Source organism: Mustela nigripes, chromosome 5 (genome assembly GCF_022355385.1).
Source record: "Mustela nigripes isolate SB6536 chromosome 5, MUSNIG.SB6536, whole genome shotgun sequence".
Lineage (NCBI taxonomy): Eukaryota > Metazoa > Chordata > Mammalia > Carnivora > Mustelidae > Mustela > Mustela nigripes.
Genome location: NC_081561.1, coordinates 32,225,416 through 32,249,951, shown reverse-complemented (window position 1 = coordinate 32,249,951; position 24,536 = coordinate 32,225,416). Strand labels below are relative to the sequence as shown.

The 24,536-nt window shown below is 41.6% G+C and overlaps 1 protein-coding gene across 1 annotated transcript in view; it reads right to left on the bottom strand.

Annotated features, from left to right (window-relative positions):
- Nucleotides 1–24,536, bottom strand: part of BLTP3A (bridge-like lipid transfer protein family member 3A) — a 65,064-nt gene that overhangs the window by 13,250 nt on the left and 27,278 nt on the right. The window contains exons 2-14 of the mRNA XM_059400067.1: nt 22,386–22,548; nt 22,247–22,285; nt 21,465–21,556; nt 12,995–13,184; nt 12,544–12,684; nt 11,942–12,112; nt 11,060–11,252; nt 5,978–6,064; nt 5,293–5,463; nt 4,552–4,691; nt 3,999–4,140; nt 3,336–3,529; nt 1,678–3,134 (exon numbers count right to left, since the gene is read on the bottom strand). Of these exons, the coding sequence (XP_059256050.1) occupies nt 1,678–3,134; nt 3,336–3,529; nt 3,999–4,140; nt 4,552–4,691; nt 5,293–5,463; nt 5,978–6,064; nt 11,060–11,252; nt 11,942–12,112; nt 12,544–12,684; nt 12,995–13,184; nt 21,465–21,556; nt 22,247–22,285; nt 22,386–22,548 (3,180 nt within the window). The remainder of the gene's footprint in view (nt 1–1,677; nt 3,135–3,335; nt 3,530–3,998; nt 4,141–4,551; nt 4,692–5,292; nt 5,464–5,977; nt 6,065–11,059; nt 11,253–11,941; nt 12,113–12,543; nt 12,685–12,994; nt 13,185–21,464; nt 21,557–22,246; nt 22,286–22,385; nt 22,549–24,536) is intronic.

Below are 24,536 nucleotides of genomic sequence, written 5' to 3'. Positions count from 1 at the left end.
TGGGTGGGTCAGTGGGTTAAGCCGCTGCCTTCGGCTCAGGTCATGATCTCGGGGTCCTGGGATCAAGTCCCACATCAGGCTCTCTGCTCAGCAGGGAGCCTGCTTCCCTCTCTCTCTCTCTCTGCCTGCCTCTCTGCCTGCTTGTGATCTCTCTCTGTCAAATAAATAAATAAAAGCTTTAAAAAAAAAAGAAGAAGAAGAAGAAGGAAGGACTGACTCCTGCCAAGAAGTGCGCTGTGAGGGGCCGCGCAGGGCTATAAGCGGTCAGCATGACGGCAAGGCTGATGCCACAGAACAGCCAAGGACAGAGAGGACTGAGAAGAGGTCATGGGACTGGGGTCATCTGCAAGTCAAGGTTGGGGGTTGAAAAGGGGCTTGTGTCACACACCTTTCTTTTCCCTTTATCACCTCCCTCTCCTTTACACTTCTCCATTTAGAAAGACACATTTGGTGGCTGGTAGTCCAACCTCTTAGTCCTCGCCCCACCACTCATGAATTGTGTGATCCTGAGCAAGCTTCTTACCTCTCTGAGCTCAGTTTCCTCATGTGTAAAATGCGGACTGATATTAGTACCTGTCTTACAGGGTTGTTACAAGAATTCAATGGATTGATATTGTAAGGATTTGGGACAGTGCCCGATACAAAGAAAGCACTGTGTTGCCTAGTATTATTATATCATTTATCCCTTCAAGGTTTCCTTCTAGGCTATCTGTGCCTAGCCAAGTAGTAACACTGACATTGCTTAGAGACCCACTTAGACCCACAATCCACTCAGACAAAGCTCCAAAGCCACTGCTCTTCAAACCATGGTCCCCAAACCACAAAGCATCCCAACAAAGATTTCCCACAGTCTTCATTATCATTCATAAAACCACAAGGCACCAATGGAAAAGTCCATACCTCTCCACTCTTCTGATTATGCATTTCTGTATTGTTCTGCTTACTCCCTACTGTATCTTCAGTGTCTGACACAGAGCTGGGCACAAAGTAGGGGCTCGAAAAATTTTTGTTGAACGAGCATATGAAATTCTTCCTTCTCTATTACTCTGACATTGATGAGGTGTACCTGAGAGAGCAAATCCAAAGTCCCAGCTTCTCTGTTTACAAGATACAGGACCCATGGCTCATCCTCTGAAACTTCAGTTCACTCAGCTATGAACAGAGGATATTTCTATCTGAGGAATTTCAATTGCTACCTCATGGGGTTGCTGTGAGGAGCAAATCAAACAAAATATTATATGAAAGGCCACTAAAAACGATAAAATATCATACAGATGCCAGGTATTATTATTATTATTCTCACAGAGTACATCTGTATCAATAATAGTGCATCAGTAGAGGAGGGAAGATCCTATGTAGCAGTAAATGTTGACTTGAAAACTGCCCAAGAATAGGCTAAGCTATATCAAGGCAGGTGCAAATCTAATTTCTGGTTCTTCTCCTATCACAGAATTAGATGTAGTCTTGAAAATAATTCTATCCAGTTGGTATCTAAGTAGCCAGAAAATTCTTCCAATGCCCTGCACATAGCACTGAAAACTAAAGGCTTCGCTACTTGAAGAGGCCATTCTATGCCATTCCCCAGTCTAACAATACACACGGCAGGAGGCCTTAGGCCCAACGACCAGAGCTAGGAGGAAGAAACAGGGTGAATGAAGGAGGCAGAGAGCCACTCACTTGGCTGGGGGCAGGGACAACATCTTGTGCATGGTGGAGGTCATGCGGTCTCTGCCCAGACTGAAGGCATCCTTAGTCAGGGACACAGCTTCCTTGGTGAGGTCCATAGTGGCATGCAGAGCCTCCTTTGTGGCATCCTTGGTCATGTGAATAGCACTTGACAATTCTCCCTCAATGTTCTTTAAGGGGATGATCTCGGCCTGTCCATTCACAGCAGGATCCCTGCCACCTGGGGGCTTCAACACAGTTGGTGAGGCAGATGCCTGAGCTCTGTTCAGTCTCTTGGCCTGTAAGGAATCCACTGCCTCATGGCCCTTCCCTGCCTCCTGCTGTGCAGGAGAATCTGAATCCTGTAATTCTCCATTGCTATGGAGAGGCACTGGTATATCCTGGGATGCATCTGGATTTTCAACGCCACTATCCTCCAGAACCTTTTCGGGGCTCGCTGGGCCCGGGTCTGAGGAGGCATCAGACTTCAGCTCCCTATCCTCTGACGGAGACAGCTCTGAATCAATGAGGCTGGTGGTATCTGAGCCTGCAGAGTCAGCGTCAACAGCCCCCGGGCCAGGATGCATGAGCAGAGCCACCTCAGCACTAGGGAAGAGGACCCCGATGCAAGCTGTCTGGTCCTGTAGAGGAGAGCCAGTCATGGCCTCTGTGTCCTTAGTCAGTTGTTCTTGAAGACCCTGTAGTACCTCCTTCAGGCGGAGCAGAGCCAAGTACTGGTAATGGTCAAGCCTTATGCGGACGTGTGAAGGGGAGTGTATAAGCATGTGAACATCTGCGGCATCCTCAAGCTCAGCCAGAGGCCCTTTGCTGTCCATACTACTGCTGCCTTCTCTCAAAACATCTATGACTTCCGTAAGGCCTGAAAGGCTTCTCAAATCATGCTCAGTCTTTGACCTCTGATGGGGCACAGCATCAGGGGCAAGGGCTTCAGAATGGACAGGACTGCCAAAGCTAGCAGATGGTTTCAGTCTGCCTTCGGTGGTCAAAAGGAGCTTCCGTGCCTGAACTTGCTGCCAGCGGAGGGGTAGGCAGGCCCAAATGGACAAGGGGAAGGGGGCCACAAAATTCAAGGTATGGCCTTTGAAGTTCTCTGTTCCCTCAAAGTCCAAGGAGATCTGGGTGAAGTGGATGGACCACAGATCCTGGGAAGCCTTAAGCCTCTGGGGAGGGAGGGAACTGGGTTGAGGGAGGTGGGAATCCATCTGAAAAGCATGATGTAAAAAAAGCATGTGCAGAAGGCTAAAACCACCTGGAACCTTGGGAAAGTGAACATAATTGGAATGAAAGAACTCAGTAGCTGCAAAACCTCGGAAGAGACTTTGGAGGTCTGGACAACTACAATGTGGGGCATGACGTGTATTGGTGGCAGTCATGCCCGATGCAGAAAAGACGAGGGCCTGAGGACGATGCAACCCAGCCTGCTCTTTCTTCTCCAGCGGAAAGCTAACCTTCAGAAAGAAAATGAAACCCAATTCAGAATGGACATCTGAGTAACTCCACAACCTTCCATTAATACATGGATAAAAGACCAACCATTTGGACTGTTACACTGTTTTTCTTAAAGGAACAGAGCAGAACCCTGAATCATAGCCCTGGGAGAAATGCAGCTAGGGCTGCCAACAGGGAACAAAAATCCCACTCTCCTCTACCTTTAACCAGAAGGCATCCAGTCGTATATCCAAGTGTTCATCTTTCTGGCTGGAATCTTCCAGCTTGTAGATGGCTTTGAACTGTTCCAAACTGCGGTATAAATCCAGGCAGAAGAGGTTTCCCCAGAGCAAGCTGACAGGATCCATAGTAAATGTCAGACCATTTAACTGAATGTAGAGATTGGGACAGGGAACTAGAAAGCAGGGAAAAAAAAGAATCGCTGTGTATAGAATAGCAACTCGACTCCTACTTACCAGCTGATATACATTTTATTATGAAGAAAGCAAGGTGCATATTTATACAAGGCAGAGTTTTTAACAAAGGTGCGCTAAAACTAGCTCGAACACCTAAAATTCCTAGCGACAAATGAGAATACAAGCCATGGCCCCAAGGCTGGCAGATGTGCAGAGCATGAGCTAAAAAGTAAGAAGTGACCAGATCAAGGGTGCCTGGGTGGCTCAGTGGGTTAAAGCCTCTGCCTTCGGCTCAGGTCATGATCCTAAGGTCTTGGGATCCAGCCCTGCATAGGGCTCTCTGCTCAGCAGGGAGCCTGCATCCTCCCCCGCCCAGCCCACCTGCCTCTCTGCCTACTTGTGATCTCTGTCAAATAAATAAATAAAATCTTCAAAAAAAAAAAAAAAGTGACCAGATCAGATGCTTACCTGGAAGCTCCTGATTATCGGGGAAGTAATACTCTGTGAACTCAATATGAATAGCCGAGACTTGAGTGGGAAGATTGTGAAGCTTCCGACTGCAGGAAAGGAGTGCAGATGGCTTCTTACTCGGCTGTCCAGCTGTAGAAACCTACACAACCACACACAAGTTGCTGTTCGCACCTATACAGCCTCAAGAATAGATTATCCTCAATTTCCTCTGAGGTCCTAGAAAGCCACTGTCACCCTTGCCAAGTCAGCCACAGGGAGCAGTGTGCCTCTCACACGTACTGCAGGCGCTCTCACACCTGCTCACAGTATCTGCAAGTTCATTTCTCTCAGGGACAGATTTCTAGTAGGGTATCAGAGGGAACTGGGGGAACCCCGGGTCCTGCTCTCAGCAGCCATCTGCGCTTACAAAGACACAGACCAGTGTTATCTATCCCCTCAGAAGTGAGGGAAGCAGCCCCTGAATTCCACAATCTTGTTCACACCTGTTGCCTTCCAAATATACTGCTCCACCCCTTTCCAACCATGTCTCCCAGCATCCTGGGCTTCTCACCTGGTGGATGTCCAAGTCATCCACCCGTATTACCATGCAGCTAGAGCGCAAGCGATTCCAGGCGGGAGGCCGAAAGGCAGCCTGTCGGCCCTGAGAGGCGCTTCTCTCAAGGGGGTTCTTTCGAGGACTGGAGAGAGAATCTAAATAAAAATAAGAAGGTAGGGAAGAGAATCAGGTACATTCAACTCTCATTACTAATAGAATTAGGAAAGTAAAAATCATAAGATCACTAAGGCTATATGTAGGAAAGAGAGCTTAACACTGTCAAGCTCCTAGAAGGAACTCAAAAATTGTATTCAAGGTCACAGCCTATGGAATAAAGGTGACAACAACCTCTCCCCAACACTGCAGCTACTCCTAAAGACAACTAGAACTCTGCAAAGAAAAAAAGTCACTGATGTCTTTCCCTGGGCTGAGGTTCAGGTAATTAACTAGTCCAGTGCTTCATCTTCACTGGATATACTAAAGTAAAAGCAAGAGGCTAGGGGCACCTGGGTGGCTCAGAGGGTTAAAGCCTCTGCCTTCGGCTCAGGTCATGGTCTCAGGGTCCTGGGATGGAGCCCTGCATTGGGCTCTCTGCTCGGTGGGGAGCCTGCTTCCTCCGCCTGCCTCTCTGCCTACGTGTGATCTCTCTCTCTCTCTCTGTGTCAAATAAATAAATAGATTTTAATATTTAAAAAAAAATTTTAAAAAAAAGCAAGAGGCTAAGCAATGGGAGTCCTCCAGCTCCTTGTGACCTACCTGCTTTCCTCTTGAAGGGAGAATTTACTCCCAGGTGCCAAGGTGGTTTGAGACCCGTCTCCTCCTGCCACTTCTCCATTTTACTCTGAAATTCCATCACCAACTTCTGGGCCCACTGGCCTCGGGTTTCCATGGCCTCACAGTGCCGTACCCAATGCTTGCAGCTGTCCCCTAGGCAACAAAGAAGCAAAAAGGTTTTGGTCCAAGATCATGATCCAACATTCTGATTTTCCCCTTCCAATGGAATAGTCATAGTTCAGAATCTGATCCCTCACCCCAATCCAGACTTCTCTGGGGTAAGTAAAAATTCTCTAGTGGGAACACAAGTTCTTCTGGATTCCACATGTGATTTTTCCCTAGGGTTCCCTAAAAGGCCAGCTGCTGACTACCACTATCTTTGACCACAGACGACTCGAAAGGCTCTAAAACTAGTGGAAGTAAGGGGCAGAGCACAGAGTCAACATCTCAACCAATGCCTCTCCTCCTACTTCTTCCCACCACTGATAAAGAATCATCAATAGCAGACCCAACAAGTTTCTTGAAGAGGGCTATTCCCAACACCGCTCTGAGTTGCAATTCCTGGCACACCCTCCTATTAGAAAGTCAGGAATGAATCCAGGAATCTGTCCTCAGTACACGGGTACCTGGGATGCACTAGCACTGCTGCAGTTCAGAACTGCCCTACCTGCCCAGTGGAAGGGGTAATAGTCAAATGCCATCTTGCGGAAAGTAAGCTGCATTGCACCACCCATGAGTCTGTTTGCAGAGACACCTATAAAAGAAAAATAAAGGTGAACATCGGCAGAAGAAACACAGAAGCCTAAATAGAACTTGAAGTACTTCAGTCCTCTGAGGATCAGTTCCAAAGCCTGAGGGCACCTGGGTGGCTCAGTCTGTTAAGTGACCAACTCTTGATTTTGGCTCAAGTCATGATCGCCAGGTTGTGAGACTGGGCCTCATGTCTGGCTCCATACTGGGTGTGGAGCCTGCTTAAGATTCTTTCTCTCTCTACCCTCCAGCCCTGACCCCCACGCCCTGGCTGCCTCCCCTCTTTCTCTACAAAAAAAAGTCTCGTTGATACACAAGTGCAACTCAAAGGCCATGATGTCAAGTGATGTAGAAGTCTGAGGCCCTCCTCTCTTCATTTACAATGGTCAGCGGACAACACCCCAAAAAAGTATGTTATTTCTGTTAAATGACTGCCAAATTTCCAGAAAGGCAAAAGAAACAGCAAAACTCAGGATTCAGGGATTACAATCCTAGGTATCCCACCAACACGCTAAAATTCTGATTGATTAGTTCCCCAAAACCTAACAATGCCAGGATTGCTGTTCCTCGGCCCAAGACCTGGAATAACATAAGCCAAATTCTCCCCAAACAGAAGCCACATTATTTCCTTTCATATCCTGGCCTCAGAGCTAATTATACAATCCTTACATAAAATACATACACAGTAACATGGAACTCCAAACACTGAACTAACAAGGAAACTGTAAAATATACATACAGAATATTGTAGGTAAACTGGAATTTCTAGCATTAAGTCAAATATTATACTATGTCTATCTTGAATTTACATTTAATTCTCACTAAATGAATGAACTTTCCCTCCTTTTTTTTTTTTTTAAAGATTTTATTTATTTATTTGTGTGTAAGAGAGAGAGCACAAGCCAGGGGAGCAGCAGGCAGAACAGCCAGAGGGAGAAACAGGTTCCCCGCTGAGTATGGAGCCCGATGTGGGACTTGATCCCAGGGCCCTAAGATCCATGACCTGAGCCAAAGGCAGATGCTTAACTGACTGAGCCACTTGGCATCCCAAACTTTTTCTATTGCTACCTTACCTCTCCAACTACACTCTAAGAATTGTTATAGAGTAGTTAGAATAGAAACTACTTCTCTTACATATGCATATTGTCTGACCGACTCTGTTCTACATTTCTATCTCTTATTAGGGTAAAGGGAAATACCATGGGATCCTCTGGGTGTAAGCTGGTCCATTTCTATCTTGTCTGGATTTTCACCACCTCAAGTTCTGGACTAATCACCATCCTACACTCATGTTCCTTTTTCTCAATCTTTTTGTTCATTACCACTACTTCTAAGGAACTTACTTTGACATTTTTTCCTAATTGCCTCTTTATGAAATTTTCGTACCACGGATATACTATATATCTGCTTATGTGCTATGTCTATTTGTGCTTTATACATAAAAAGAATAAATACAGGGGCGCCTGGATGGCTCAGTTGGTTAAGCATCTGCCTTCATCTCAGATCATGATCCCAGGGCTTGGGATTGAGCCCTGCATCAGGCTCCCTGCATAGTGGAAAACCAGCTTCTCCCTCTCTCTCTACCACCCACCTCATGCTCTTTCTCTATTGCTCTTCCTTGCTCACTCTATCTCAAATAAGTAAATAAAACCTTAAAAAAAAAGTATAAAGTTTACTCCTTTTATTCAATGCAGGGTGACAAAAGACTAAATTATTCTTTTAAATTAAAAGTTAAATTTAAAACTTAAAGCTATTAATATTTAACAACTTTATAAATATATTTGCTGAGTAACATTTAATGAAACCTATTTCTTATATAAATTATAATGTATCAAATTATACATGCAAATTAGCAATTTATAGAAATATACAACAGCAATATAATCAAATTTTTTAATTATTCAAAAGTATTTTTCAACAAAAAAATGGAAAATTTAAATAAATTTCTTAATTAATTATAGTGATTTTTTTTTTTTTTTTTTTTTTTAAAGAAAGCTCTAGGGGCATCTGGGTGGCTCAGTGGGTTAAGCCTCTGCCTTTGGCTCAGGTCATGATCTCAGGGTCCTGGGATCGAGCCCTGCATCAGGCTCTCTGCTCAGTAGGGGGCCTGCTTCCCCCCCTTCTCTCTGCCTGCCTCTCTGCCTACTTGTGTTCTCTCTCTGTGTGTCAAATAAATAAATAAAAATCTTTAAAAAAATAAAAATAAAAAAGAAAGCTCTATGTTCAAAGTTGGGCTTGAACTCACTATCCTGAGATCAAGAGTCACATGCTCTACCGACTGAGCCAGCCAGGCACCCCTTAGTAAACTCAACTTTTAACTTTTGCTTGATATGAGAAAAAATCTTTTAGCTAATCTAGCTACTAGGTATTCATTCAGACTGAGTCAATATTCTTTCTTTTCAGCACTTAGTTAATGATTTGCTGAATAACTTGTAGAATTAAATTATCAAGTATATACTATTTTTATTTTTGTCTCTGCCTACTTGTGATCTCTATGAAATAAATAAATAAAATCTTTTAAAAAATTAAAATTAAAACATAATAATAAAAAGAAAGAGCCAATCTGCAACTGCTGTTGGGTGATACCATCCTACTTAAAAATGTATGACTGAGGGTACTGGAGGAAGAGGGTTTCATAGCAATGCTCCCTCCATTGGAATTATTTAGATGAAAAAGAACAATAAACTATAGAAATTGAATATATTAAAATAGGGTCTAGAATTAAAATCAAAATCAAATAGAATTACCAATTATCAACATATTTAATTATAAACACATAATCATATATGAGACATAAATGGTAAACAGTCTCCATAAATGAGTAATTAAAATTCTCCAATGAGCTGAGGATGAGGATGAGGACAGCATGGCCTTAAGAGTGATAAAGAAAATTTTGGGGTCACAGGTCTCATCCCAAGGAAGAAGCGTTAAAAACAGGCAAGTGACACTCCTCCCCATCAATCAGTAGCCTCTTCTCTGAAGGCTGGAATATAAACTGTTCCTATTTTATTTTAAGAGATAGTGCTACCCCACCTCAAGCCAAACTGTCGCCAAGGACCCACCAGTTTCCAATAATTTCACCTCCAATACCAAGGGAGAGGTATGCATGTTACTCAAGGGCCCAACATCCCAGGCTACGGTGTCCCTTAATGAAAAAGCAAGTAGATCCCTTTCACAAAGATGGTGTCAAAGGTGAAAAAGGAAGCCCCTGCCTCTCCCAAAGCCGAAGCCAAAGCAAAGGCTTTGAAGGCCAAGAAAGTGGTGTTGAAAGGCATCCACAGTCACAAAAAAAAAAAAAAAAAAAAAAAGGAAGATCCGCACGTCACCTAGCAACCCAAATACCCTCAAAAGAGCACCCCTAGGGGAAACAAGCCCAATCACTATGCTCTCATCAAGTACCCCCTAACCATCAAGTCAGCCATTAAGAAAATAGAAGACAACAACACACTTGTGTTCATTATGTATGTCAAGGCTAACAAGGATCAGATCAAACAGGCTGTGAAGAAACTCTAGGACACTGACATGGCCAAGGTCAACACCTTGAAATCAGGCTTGATAGAAAGAGGGCGGCATATGTTCATCTGGCTCCTGACTGAGGCTTTGGATGTTGCCAACAAAACTGGGATCATCTAAACTGAGTCCAGCTAGCTAAATCTAAATTTTTTCACCAAAAGACAAAAACAAAAACAAAACAAGAAAACCCAAACCAAGAAAAACCAAAAATGTAGCCTTTAAGGACCCTCTAGAGCTGCACTGTCCTAAAGAACTTTCTGTGATGATGAAAATCTTTTATGGTCTGTAGATTATACTGAGTACTTGAAATGTGACTGGTGCAAATGAGGAACGGAATTTTTTCATTTATTTAATTTTTTTTTAAAGATTCTATTTATTTATTTGACAGAGAGAGAGATCACAAGCAGGCAGAGAGGCAGGCAGAGAGGTGGGGGGGAAGCAGGCTCCCTGCTGAGCAGAGAGCCCGATGCGGGACTCGATCCCAGGACCCCGGGATCATGACCTGAGCCGAAGGCAATGGCTTAACCCACTGAGCCACCCAGGAGCCCATCATTTATTTAATTTTAACAGCCAAATGTAGCTATTGGCTACTATACTGAACAAACAGTTCTAGAGCAATGCTATCCATTAGAAATATAATGTGAGCCACATAAGTAATTTTAAATTTTCTAGTAGTCATATGAAAAAGTTTTTTCAAAAGGTGAAATTAATTTTAATACATACTATTACTTATATGAATATAATCAATATTTTATCATTTCAACATAAATCAATATGAAAATAATTATCAAGGTATTCTACACTCTGGTTTTCTACTACATCTTCAAAATCCCATGTGTACCTTATATTTGCAGCCCATCTCAATTTGGATCAGCCAGCAGTAGTCATATATGGCTGCATATTAGAACAACTCCAGAGAATCATACAGCCCTTTCTGTCCCACCTAGTTCTCCCCTCCCTTTACACCCAAATCCTAGGAGAAGAGTCAAATTCACAAGAACTTGTTCTGTTCCTTGTTCCTTACAGAGTCATACACCACACCTGGGTAAGGTGGGATGGGAGTTATCCCCTTATCTAAATATATCTCGTGAAAAATTCCCCAAATTCTACCACATAGATTTATTTTGTGTAATAAATACACTGTACTTGAATTTACTTTCCTAGAAGCTCACACCAGTGGCCAGCACTGGCCAACATAAGCAGGGAAGAAAAAAAGTGTACACTGCTTGAGCTCTGCCCCTGAAGATTCTGACTCAGTGAGGCCTGCGAGAGTGCTGGCCTCTGTATTTTACTAAATCCGGATGCTGGTCCCGCCACACCCAAAAGGCTAAAAGCACTACCTCACACCAACAGAGCAAGAGACCACCAGAGACCAAGGCCCAAGAAATGGATGGGATTAAGGGAAGCTTCCCAAAGCACTCCCCATCTTGAGAAGAGCAAAGGTGCCGACGGAGCACCAGGCCCAGGCTCAGGCTGACCAGAGTACCTGGCTCTCGGGACTGGCTATCATCGCAAACATGCAGATCCAGGCGGGAGATTAGCAGGTGGTAGGAGGACTCCTTCACATCAAATTTCTCAAAGTACTGGCTTAGGCGGCTGCTGCTGCTGTTGCTGCTGCCCTGGCTTCCCCCGAATGCCTGGGCCCAGGACTGCTGGGCACTGGGAGCAGGTGGGGTGATCTACATGTGACAGAGAGCAAAAAAATAAGTCCAAACCCAGAGAGCTCCTCACAGCCTTTCTTAAGCTTTAGTTCAGTCTGGAGAAATCCACAATTTCATGAGATGGCTGCTCTCTCCCGTAACTGTTCACCTGATAGCTTACATAGACCTGTCCCGCCTAAAGAACCCAAACTCCAAAAAGCCTTGTTATAATTAGTCTTGTAACTCTAGACAGAGTACCACTGTTCTTAGGTCTGAAATGCCCCCCAAGCTCTCACTCCCCAGGACTTAGCTTACTGATGCCAAAACACTGCCTCCTCCAATAGTCTTTCTTTAATGCCCCCTTTCAGCCCGTGCAGTTAGATGCCTCTTCTTCGTGTTCTCATGGCATAGTGTCTACTTATATATGAACCACCTCCTATTATAATAATTTGTTTACACTCCACACTGTAAGGCAGTCAGAGCTCTAAAGACAGGAACAAGAGGCTTATTCTACTTTTCCTCCCAGTGGCTAGTACTATATAGCTAACACACCAGAGGCACCCAATGAATAGAATAAATTAGAAGCACAAACAAAGCCTATGCAAATGACAAATGCCCCAAAAATGCCTAATGAAGTCTAGACCTCACCTATGTTGGTATGAATTAGGTCTGGCCCTCCATCTCTCTAGCCACCCCCTACCCCAAAGGGTGTCTGTTTTGCCTCTAACCTGTACAGGTTCAGGAGCCAGACTCTTTCTCTGCTGGGCTGACTTCTCCATGGCCTCACTCAGTGACTCTGCATACTTCATCATAGCCTTGAGCTGCGAGTCAGTTAGCACCCAGAGCAGGTCATCCAACAGGAACATCAGCTTGGAGGCTACCACATTGCAATCTTTGGTCTGAAAGGGCCACACAAAACATGGGGTTCAACATCTGGTATCATTCCAACTCAACGTGATTATTGCCTGATTAATTTCAGAGAGGCTTTTCAATACCTAGAACATGAAAAGAAAGCAGCAAACACTATGGAGAGTCAATTTCTTACGAAACTACTAATGTTTTCTGTGGTTAACAAGAAAACAGTAGTCAACTGCCAGGTGTCTATGTCGGTGTCCCTATGTATAGGTAAAAATTGTGGTTTCCAAAATTCAAGTGACAAGGAGGTGCAAATGTTCACAGAAATGTTCTGTGCAACACTGAAGTATAGGCCTGCCACTTTTGATTGTCATTTCTAGGGCCAGTAACATTAAAAAAACAGAGAACAACAACTCTAAGGTTGTCTAAGAGAACAAAAGATAGAAGTTTTCACGAGGGCAGAGAACATACTCACTCTTCTCTTGAGGGCTATCTGGATCCTGCCTTGGTTGGTAATAAGCCTCAGTGGAGTGGTGACTGGGTCCTGATCACCATTGTCTGTAGCATCTGCCTCAATTCGAAGTGTTTGCCAAGTTATTTCCTTAAATGTTAGAACCTAAAAGGAGAGAAAGTAAAATCCTTTAATTCTATGGATGAAATTAACCAAGAGGCAGGAAGTCTAAGAGGGAAAAGACTAGCAAGGGAGAAACTCCCACCTATTTCTCAGTTGGGATCCTACCAATAGAATGCAGTGGATCAGAGATCCCTAACAGAAGAAGGCATGTAGCAGTAACACTGGGATTCTTGGGGTCACAGGAATGGGGGACATATCTGAGGAAAACCCCAAAGCAGGAATAATATCCTTTAAAAACCAGTCCTATTTTGAATCTCCTCATTCTCTCCTCTTGCAATACTGGGGCTGTCACCTCTCCTCGGTGGGGGTCAGTGATGCGGGTGAGACGGAGGTCACTCTGCTGCCAGTTGGGGTTGACGCTGTAGCCCTGGAGCTGCCACAATTCAAAAGAAGCGTGGAAAGCCTTGGAGTGAATCTTGATGGTGATGGAATTGACGATGATAAACATTCCCTCCACCACCTTCTCGGCAAAGCCATACTCACTACAACAAATGAGGGAGACCAATATTCAGAAGCAGGTGAGACTTTGTATGCACTTTTTACAGTGGAAGACACCAGACAAGATTATTAACAGTTTCTCTTTGGGTGCTAGAACTATGGATGATTTCTTTCTTTTATCTCTCTCTATTTCTACTTACATTTTTTAAATTTTGAAAATGTTTTATGATGCAGTACTCTTAATTGGATTTTTTGAGGAATGAAATAAAAGAAAAAGAGTTGACCTAGAAATAATCTCTCTTTTGTTAAAAAGTATGAATTAAAAAATATTTTTATAATCCACAAACTACCCAAATGTGAATGTTGTACATGAGGGGAGGTATAACTAAAGAAAGGAAATGCTAGATTTTTATAAAACCTTCAAAGACACAGCATACTCTGCAAAGGTAGTGGGAAGAGGAAAGAAGTACAGCCAGGTGAGCAAGAGGTCAAGAACAATCCCAACTCTACCCTGTCAAATATATCCCAAAAAGCATAGTTGGTCTTCCACAGTGAGAGGTCAGAAATGGTAAGAAGAGGAACAAAGGCCATCTTAAAGTCCTCCTGGATGTAGAAAAACACAGACATTCTTGGCACGTAAATGAAATCAGTTCTCATTACAAGAGATAAAAAGAAGGCATAGAAATTATAAACTGGAAAAAATATGTATTTCCAATTTATATCACAAAGGGCTAACATCTCTAATGTATAAAGAGCTTCAAGAAACTGAAAACAAAAATACAGGCCAATAAAAATGGGACAAAGTATGGGCAGTTCACAGAGAAGGAAGTGCAAATGATATTAAACATAAAAATGTTCAACCGTACTCACAAATCACAACTATATTGAGAGACACTTAATTTATAATAGCGGTGAGAGAGCAGTAGAGAAAAGATGGTCTTTCAATAATGGCGCATGGTCAGTTTGAAGAGATTGACAGAGAAAAAATAATATTAACTCCTATCTTACATCAAACAAAAGAAATAATCATTTTAAGGCCAATCATATCAGGGTGCCTGGGTGACTCATTGGTTAAGCCTCTGCCTTCGGTTCAGCTCACAGTCTCAGGATCCTGGGATTGAGCCCCACATCAGGCTCCTTGCTGAGCAAGGAGCCTGCTTCCCCCTCTCCCTCCGTCTGTCTCTCTGCCTACCTGCAATTTCTATCCCTCTGTCAAACAAATAAATAAAATCTTAAAAAAAAAAAAAGATCGATTATATCTAAATGTGAAAGGTCAAACAATAAAACTTTTAGAAGAAAACAAAAGAGAATATCTTCATGCCTTCAGACAGGAAGAGACCCTTAAGACACAAAAAGGGTTAAGCATAAAGGGCAAAAAAAGGGCATACATTACATTACATTAGAATTAATCATTTCTGTTAAACAAAAAAACCATTAAGAGCGATAGTGATACTTAGCCTCACTCATCAGGGAAATGAAAATGAAAGCCACAATGAGCTATCACCTCGCATCTGTCAAAATGGCTAGTATCAAAACAACAAGAAACAAGTTTTGGAAAGGATATGAAGAAAAAGAAACATTTGAAGGGGCACCTGGGTGGCTCAGTGGGTTAAAGCCTCTGCCTTCGGCTCAGGTCGAAGGGATTGAGTCCTGCATTGGGTTCTCTGCTCAGAAGGGAGCCTGGTTCCTCCTCTCTCTCTGCCTGCCTCTCTGCCTACTTGTGATCTCTGTCTGTCAAACTGTCAAATAAATGGATAAAATCTTAAAAAAAAAAAAAAAAAAAAAAAAAAGGAAACCTTTGTGCACTGTTGGTGGGAATGGCGATTTGGTGCAGCCATGTGGAAAAGAATATGGAGTTTCCTCAAAAAAATAAAAAGAGAAGTATCATATGATCCAGTAATTCTACTTCTAGGCCTTTACTTGAGGAAAATGAAAACCTTAATTTGGGGCGCCTGAGTGGCTCAATGAGTTAAGCCTCTCCTTTCACCTCAGGTCATGATCTCTGGGTCCTGGGATCGAGCCCCACGTCGGGCTCTCTGCTCAGCAGGGAGCCTGCTTCCCCCTCTCTTTGCCTATTTGTGATGTCTCTCTCTCCCTGTTAAATAAATAAATAAAATATTTTTTAAAAAAAGAAAGGAAAAAGAAAACCCTAATTCAAGAAGGTATCTGCACGCCTATGTTTATAGCAGCATTATTTACAATAGTCAAGAAACGGGAGCAATGCAATTGCCCCAGCAATAGATAAATAAAGAAGATGTGATATATATATGCAATGGAATACTACTCAGCCATTAAAAAGAATGAAATCTTACCATTTGTGACAACATGAGTGAACCTAGAAGGTATTATGCTAAGTAAAACAAGTCAGATAAAGAAAAATACATGATTTCATATATGTGGAATCTGAAAAACAAAACAAGTGAACAAACAAAACAAGCTCATAAATACACAGAACACTCTGGTGGTTGCCAGAGGGGAGGAGTAAGAGGAGTGGGCAAAATAGGTGGAGTGATGAAGAGGTACATACTTCAAGTAGTAAAATAAATCAGTCATAAGGATGAAAAGTACAGCACAGGGAATATTGTGAATATTATTGCAATAATATATGATAACTATACTTATCATTAATATCATATGAACATATAAACACTACCATATGTTATATCATGTTATCACATAATCATATATCATATGATATCATATCATATGATATCACATATATATTATATGTATATATTAAATATATGTATATATCACATATATGTGTGATATCATATATCATGTTATCATATGAACACTACATAATGTGTAGAGCTATCAAATCACTATATTGTACACCTGAAACCAATAAAACACTGTATATCGACTATACTTCAATTAAAGGGAAAAAATGAAGCAACACTAGGGATGAGCAGGTAGAGAGAAAAGGCCATGTGAGGAAATGCTAAGGAGTCAGCATCTGCAAGCCAAGGAGAGAGGCCTCAGGATCTGGTGATACCTTGATAATAAGACTTCAAGCCCCCAGAACTGTGAGAAAATAAATTTCAACTTATTTGAAATTTAGTGAAATTTCAACAATAAATTTCAACTATTTAGGCAACTAGTCTATGGCATTATGTCATGGTAGTCACAGCAAACCAATACAAATGGATATGGGGTTCCAATTTCAGATGTAAAAGCTCTGGAGATTTGTTTCAGGATGTGAGTAGAGTTAACACTACTGAACTTTACACTTAAAAGTGGTTAAGGGGCGCCTGGGTGGCTCAGTGGGTTAAGCCTCTGAGAAACATGATTTCAGGGTCCTGGGATCGAGCCCTGCATCATGCTCTCTGCTCAGCGGAGAGCCTGCTTCCCCCCTCTCTCTGCCTGCTGCTCTGCCTACTTGTGATCTCTCTCTGTCGAATAAATAAATAAAATCTAAAAAAAAAAAGTGGTTAAGATGTGTCTGTTAGCCATTTGTATGTCTTCTTTGGAGAAGTGTCTGTTCATTGTCTTTTGCCCACTTTTTGACATGATTATCTGTTTTGTGTGTGTTGAGTCTGAGGAATTCTTTATACATCTTAGATATCAGCCCTTTGTCTGTAGTGTCATTTGTGAATATCTTCTTCCATTCCATGGGTTGCCTCTTTGTTTTGCTGACTATTTCCTTTGCTGTGCAGAAACTTTTGTTCTTGATAAAGTCCCAAAAGTTCATTTTCACTTTTGTTTCCTTTGCCTTTGGAATCATATCTTGAAAGAAGTTGCCATGGCCAATATCAAAGACATATAAATGGCTAACAGACACATGAAAAAATGTTCATCATCATTAGCAATCAGGGAAATTCAAATCAAAACCACATTGAGATGCCACCTTATACCAGTTAAAATGTCTAAAATTAACAAAACAGTAAACATGTGTTGGAGAGGATGTGGAGAAAGGGGAATCCTCTTACACTGTTGGTGGGAATGCAAGTTGGTGCAGCCACTTTGGAGAACAGTGTGGAGATTCCTTAAGAAATTAAAAATAGAGCTTCCCTATGACCCTGCAATTGCACTATTGGGTATTTACCCCAAAGATACAGATGTAGTGAAAAGAAAGGCCATCTGTACCCCAATGTTCATAGCAGCAATGGCCACAGTTGCCAAACTGTGATAAGAACCAAGATGCCTTTCAATGGAAGAATGGATAAAGAAGATGTGGTCCATATATACTATGGAGTATTATTCCTCCATTAAAAGGATGAATACCCAACTTTTGTATCAACATGGACGGGACTGGAAGAGATTATGCTAATTGAAATAAGTCAAGCAGACAGAGTCAATTATCATATGGTTTTGCATATTTGTGGAGCATAAGAAATAACACAGAGGACATTAGGAGATGGAGAGAAGTGAATTGGAGGAAATTGGAAGGAGAGACGAACCACGAGAGACTGTGGACTCTGAGAAACAAACTGAGGATTTTGGAGGGGCAGGGGTTGGGGGTTAGGGAGCCTGGTGGTAGGTATTAAGGAGGGCACATATTGCATGGAGCACTGGGTGTGGTGCATAAACAATGAATCTGGGAACACTGAAAAGAATTTTTTTTTTTAAAAAGTGGTTAAGATGGGGGTGCCTGAATGTCTCAGCTGGTTAAGCGTCTGTCTTAGGCTCAGGTCACAACCCAGAATCCCAGGATCAAGCCCCACATTAGCCTTCCTGCTCTGTGGGGGAGTCTGCTTCTTCCTGTGCCCTTCGCCCCACTTGTGCTCTCTATTTCTCTAATAAATAAATAAATAACATATTTTAAAAAGTAAAAAAAATTAAAAGATGAATCATACTGTGTGATTCCAACTATATGACATTCTGGAAAAGGAAAAACAATGGAGACAGTGAAAAATACCATCGGTTTCAGGGGTTGGGGCAGGAATAGAGATAAATAAGTAGAGCACACAGAACTTTTAGGGCTGTGAAAATACCATAATGGTAGACACATGTCATTATACATTTTTCCCAACCCAAAGAATGTACAAAAACCAAGACTGAACCTTAATGGGACCTATGGACTTTGGGCAATTGTGATGTGTCAATGTAGGTTAACCACTGTAACAAATGTACTACTCTGATGGGGGATGTTGATAATGGAGATGGCTATGCATGCACAGGGGCAAGGAGATATGGGAAATCTGTGCCCCTTCCTCTAACTTTATTGTGAGCCAAAAACTGCAAAATTTGTCTTAAAAAAAAAACAAAAAACAAAAAACCTCTCTGTATGTCAAATTGGCATCCTGAACGTATGAAAAATGACTTCAAGTGACTTTAAAACACAGTATTCGACCATACTTCTCTAGTGGGATATATCATAAATTTAAAACACATACATGCACACAGAAATCTACCATACTCAGTAGTCTTATTGATAGTTACAATACTGGCTTTGTTATTTTTTTAAACAATTGAAAAAAGTGAATTGTTTATTATATTATTGTTGTTAGGAACCATGGTACAGCATATGAACAAAAAATACAAACATTAAATCTAAACAGTTATTTTAAAATCCTCTTTTTTATTTGAATTGAGAAATATCCGCATATTGTCATGATTTATTTTTCTCTTTTTTAAAAATACCATTACCCTATAACTGAACGTGTAAAAGGCCTTATTGCAATAACAACTCAATGAATACAATTTTGCCCAGACTGTTCTCTTTAAATAACATTTCTCACTAAAAGGAATTGGCGTTCCTTGGGAGAAATGTCAGATTACTGGGGTCTTCTCCAAAAGACACAGGCAGTGACTTCGAAAGGCACTCCCTGGCCAAAGATAGGACATCTGAATATCAAAACAAATAACGACTATAAATGTATGAAATACAACAAACATTTTTCTTAAAGTAAATGGAAGTGTAGGATGTAAGAAAATTTAAATGTAAAAGCATAAAAAGAATGTAAAATAGTAAACCACTCTGGAAAAGTTTGGCAGTTTGGGGCGCCTGGGTGGCTCAGTTGTTGGGCATCTGCCTTTGGCTCAGGTCATGATCTCAGGGTCCTGGGATCAAGCCTCACACTGGGCTCCCCACTCAGCAGAGAGCCTGCTTCTCCCTCTCCCACTTGCTCTGCTTGTGTTCCCTCTCACTCTCTGTCAAATAAATAAATAAGTACAATCTTAAAAAAAAAAAAAGAAAGAAAGAAAAGAAACAGTTTCTTAAAAAGCTAAATCTTACCTACCATACCTACCACCTGACCACTCCATTCCTAGGCATTTACCCAAGAGAAATAAAAGCACATGACCACACAAAAACTTGTATATGAATGTTCATAGCAGCATTATTCATAATAGCCAAACACTGAAAATAAAGTGTCCACTAACAAGTGAATGGATTAAAAAAAAAAACAAACAAACAAAAAAGCAAATGGATAAACAAATTCTAATCTCTCCACACAATGGAATATAATCCTCAGTAATAAAAGGAATGAACTATTGATACACTCAACAACATGGATGAATCTCAAAATAATTATGCTGAGTAAAAGAAGCCAGACAAAAACCAGTACATACTACATACTATGATTCCTTTTATATAAAATTATAGAAAATGTAAACTAGTCTATAGTCACAGAAAGCCATGCTTTTACCCCCCAGTCTGGGGATAGGAGGGCATGAGAAAGGAAAGGGAAGGAATATAAGGGAGAACAACAATATGGTTAAGGGTTAATGGATATGTTCATTGTCTTGATTGTGTTGATGACTGCATGGTGTGCATATGCTAAAACTTATCAAACTGTATGCTTTGTACATGTAGTCTATTTTGTGTCAATTATACTTTAATAAAGCTGTTAAAAAAAACATGAATCCAAAAGGATAACTCTCCTTCATCCTCCCCCCACACCCACAAAAAATCTTAGAGATTACTGCTAGTCTATTATTGTTAATAAATGTAATAGGAAGAAAAGAATTATAAAATCCCTGTTTTGCATCAACAGTGAAATATAACAGACCTACACAATTATCATCAATGGTTATCAAAGGTCCTTACACCATGAGATGAAGTAGATGAGGACCTTAATCACAATGGATAAATCAGGCCATCATTATCTGAATCCACTGATTAATCTTAACCAAAGGAACATTTTGTGTCTCCTGATACAATAGGAAATACATGGTATAATTTTTAGAGCATTCTTACCAAGAAAACAAAAACATTTACTCAAATCAAGCCTTTAAATCTTACTACCAGGTTAAAAGAGAAACATTTAAAATATATCCTTGAGGACACAATCAGCCAAAATACAAAATGTAGGACATTCTTTATCAAAAACAATCTAGTTTTGAGGTGCCTGGGTGGCTCAGTGGGTTAAGCCTCTGCCTTCGGCTCAGGTCATGACCCCAGGGTCCTGGGATCCAGCCCCACTTCGGGCTCTCTGCTCAGCGGGGAGCTTGCTTCCCCCTCCTCTCTCTCTTTGCCTGCCTCTCTGCCTACTTGTGATCTGTCAATAAATAAATATTAAAAAAAAAAATCTAGTTTCTACAAAGAATAAATAGAATACTAAAGAGTGGGTGTGGGGGGTTGTTTAGAACTAAAAAGTCTTAAAAGGCATATCCCTAAATGTAATATGTGGAGCTCTTTGGAGCCATACTGCATTGGAAAAAATATTTTAGAGACAATTCATAAAATTTAATATGAAATAAGTATTAGATAATATTAACAAATTCCTATTAATTCTATTGATTGTGATAATAGTTTTGTGTATTTTTTCTTTCTTTCTTCAAAGTCCCCATCTGTTAAAAACACAGTATCTTGGGGCACCTGGGTGGCTCAGTGGGTTAAGGCCTCTGCCTTCAGCTCAGGTCATGATCTTAGGGTCCTGGGATCGAGCCCCGCATCAGACTCTCTGCTAGGCAGAGAGCCTGCTTCTCCCCAGCTTGCTCTCTGCCTGCCTCTCTGCCTACTTGTGATCTCTGTATCAAATAAATAAATAAAATATTTTTTTAAAAAAAGACAAAGTATCTAGAAGTATTTACAGATGGAATCATATGGTGTCTGGGATTTGCTTTCAAAGACTACAGTGCATGCCATGCTCGTACAAGCGCGCGCGTTCAAAGACTACAGTGCATGCCATGCTCGTACAAGCGTGCGCGCGCGCGCACACACACACACACACACACACAGGCAAGAAAAGGTGAAACTAGAATGGCAACATGTTAACAACTGTTGAAATCAGATCTTAGGTGCCTGGGGGTTGATTATACCATTCTCTTCATTTTAGTGTAAGTTGGAAAATTCCCAAATAAAAAGTTCATTTTTCACTAAAAGTTGATATGGAACAGTTAACATGTTGGAAATGAAAGGGACCTAAACAACTAACCTCTGTCCAGAAGCGAGGGCAATAGGAGACTGTCCATTTGGGGGCCGAGGCTCCTCACATGTCTTCATCTCCACCTCTACCTTATCCAGACACTGAAATAAAAGCCACGGAGAGCTAAGCATCTGCACAAAACCCCACACAGCACACGGTGCATCTTATCCATCCCTACGCTGTACTGCCTAGTTGAGTGCTGTGCCAACAGTGGGCAGACAACAAATATTTGTCAAATGAATGAACAAACTGAAATGCAAGGAGAGGCCTCATCTTTCCTCTTCCATGTCCGTTAGCAGCAGAACCGAGGACAAGCATAGGATTAGCTCACAGCAGAAAACTACAATATAAACCCAAGTTACAGAGGTATTACCATCCCTGGGGATTCCAGTTTTTGGATGAAATACATATTGGTGAGTTCCTGAAGGGCTTTCAGCTAATCACCCAATAGTCAACATGAACTAGATTTCTAATTTTTTCCTCTGTCAAGATTCCAAAGGAAATCCAGAAGTAGAACCTGGGCAGCAAAATTTGTTATAAAAAACAAAAGGCGAAACAACCGAGGACTACTTGGTCTTGTGTCTCAGTGCTAACTGCTACACCACACAGTAATTTCAGAATAAGCCCAGAAAACAGTCACTCTCAGAGAGAAGCTCACAAACCAGACAGAGCAAACACCAGTCCCAACAGGGTTAGCCTGTCAGGACTCCTCACCATCTCCTCTCAGATCTTTTAAAATCCCATCCCAGCCATCCCCATTTTGATTACTTGCAATCAAGAAAGGCCATTACCAAGCAAATGGGGTGTGTCTTCAACTTTGTCCACTGGATCTGAAAGAGGAAAGCAACACTCAGGGCTGTGGGAGCTGCCCCTCAAGAAAACATGCCTGCTGGCCAAGGACAGCAACAGCACTCTGACCCCCATTCTCACCCGGATGGAGGCCCTGTTGCAGTAGACCCGAGTAATGGCTAACCAGGTGGGCAGCTCCAGCACATTCTGTAGAACCTCTTCATCCAGCTCCAGGTTGGTCAGCTGACCCTCCCCTTTCAGGGTGCTCAAATTGATTTTGTCTGGGGAAAGATTCTTGGTGAACCTGAAAAGAGTAAAGGTAAGAAGCTATTATTTCCATGGAAATCCACTAAACGGGCATGATAGCCAACACTTTTCAATTTGGAGAAAAGAGAAAGTTAAAGAACAAGTCTGACTAATGACCACACTGTCTCTATGCCAAGTAAGATGTTAGGTCAGACCAACCATTCTACTCATTATTGTGTGACCTTTCTACTCAAGCACCTACAAAGAGGATTCTGGAGAAATGGCAGTGGCAACATAGCCTTTGTTATTTCTGAATCCCCACATTCAAACAGAGCAACTAGATAACACCACAAAAAGCCCACGGACAGTACCTATTACAAAACTAGAAGACAAATTATCCTCATAAAACTCCATATAAAGAGGGAAAAACATCAAGGCCCAGCAGACACAAGTGCTATAAGCCACTGTGCAGATCAACACAGAGGGAAAGCAATAGGGCCTCTGACAGACCAGAGGACGGAAGAAGCCCAAGCTAGCCAAGTTTTAAATGAAAAGCAGTGTGGTCCAATCTGATTGCAGAGACTAAAACTAATGGGGTTGAGTCCACTGCAAGGGGTCCCCAGGGAGGCCCAAAGGACCTGGAGCAGTCTAGCTTTTTAAACTCAGGGAACTAACCAAGGCTCCTTCCTAGGATAGGGCACCCACATTGAAAAGAAACTGCTGAGAGAAATCCAAATTGAGCAAGATAGGAAAAAGAGAAATAAAGATAAGAGATGGTACAGACAAAAGTGGGAGGGGGCAGTGGACTGACCAGGATATCTCAGAAAATAAGTCATACTTATTATGAAGTTAGAATGTGAAACAGTAACAGGCTAATTGCTGGCTTGTTAAGTTGGGTCAAATGAAATCCTAGACCCTTACACATACCTTTACTCATGTGATCAAGGAAGACCCCCCACACACGCCTACAGTCCTACAAATGAGCCTGAATCTCATCATGCTTTACTAGGTCCACCTGCTAATTTGTAGGAAATACAGAGGACAGAGGAAATCCCCGAAACTGCACCATAAGCAAGCAATCAGCAAAATGCAGACCATGGGAAACTACATATAGGTCAAGTCACCTGGACATAATTCCCACAGATCAGTCTTCTCAATTGTCTCACACTTAGTCTCTCCAGTCTGCTCATGTGCTCTTGCCTCCCCCTTTTCTGAAGCATTCTCCCCACAATTTGCCATTCAAGGCCCACTGCAAGACTTCTCACTGAGGCTTTTTCCCTCACTGCTGCAACTCACATGAAACCTTTTTTCTTCTACATCTCTGGAAGCTGCTACACACATTTCAGTCATAATCACAGAGGATCTTGGATAGTTTCTAATTCTCGCCTATGTAACCACCCCTGTGTGATTAGATGTGAAGTCCTGTGACATCAGAGGCTCAGTCTCAGCAGAGGACAGTCTCAGCTGTCTCTCCTAATCAAAATGGTCATCTGACACACCTACATACCTCTCAGCTAACTATCCTGCAGGCTACCTACTCCCAAGCTCCCTTCTCCCATCTTTCTGGTTAGATCAATGTAAGGTCAGATACTCACAGCGTATTTGTATGACAAATTGTCTATGACAAATCTCATGCCTGTAATTCTCATTGTTGCTGCCTCTCAGAGTCACTATTTTCCAACCCAATAATGAATTCTATTTTGCCCTCCGTCCATAACTATACTTAGTCCTTACATATATTAGATGCTAATAACTGACTTTAGAGTTACATATTGTTTACCGACTTGTATTTTTCACATATATCCTTTCCCATGACTAAGCTATATTTTAGTGATTTTGGTTGTCCTTGGACCATAAGATTGTGACATGCAAGAGTTGTATCCTCACCATTTTTTTCTATGGTGCCTAAAATGGTACTATGTAAAAAGGCTCTTTAACGATTTTTTTTTAATTTTTAATTTTTAATTTTTTATAAACATATATTTTTATCCCCAGGGGTACAGGTCTGTGAATCACCAGGTTTACACACTTCACAGCACTCACCAA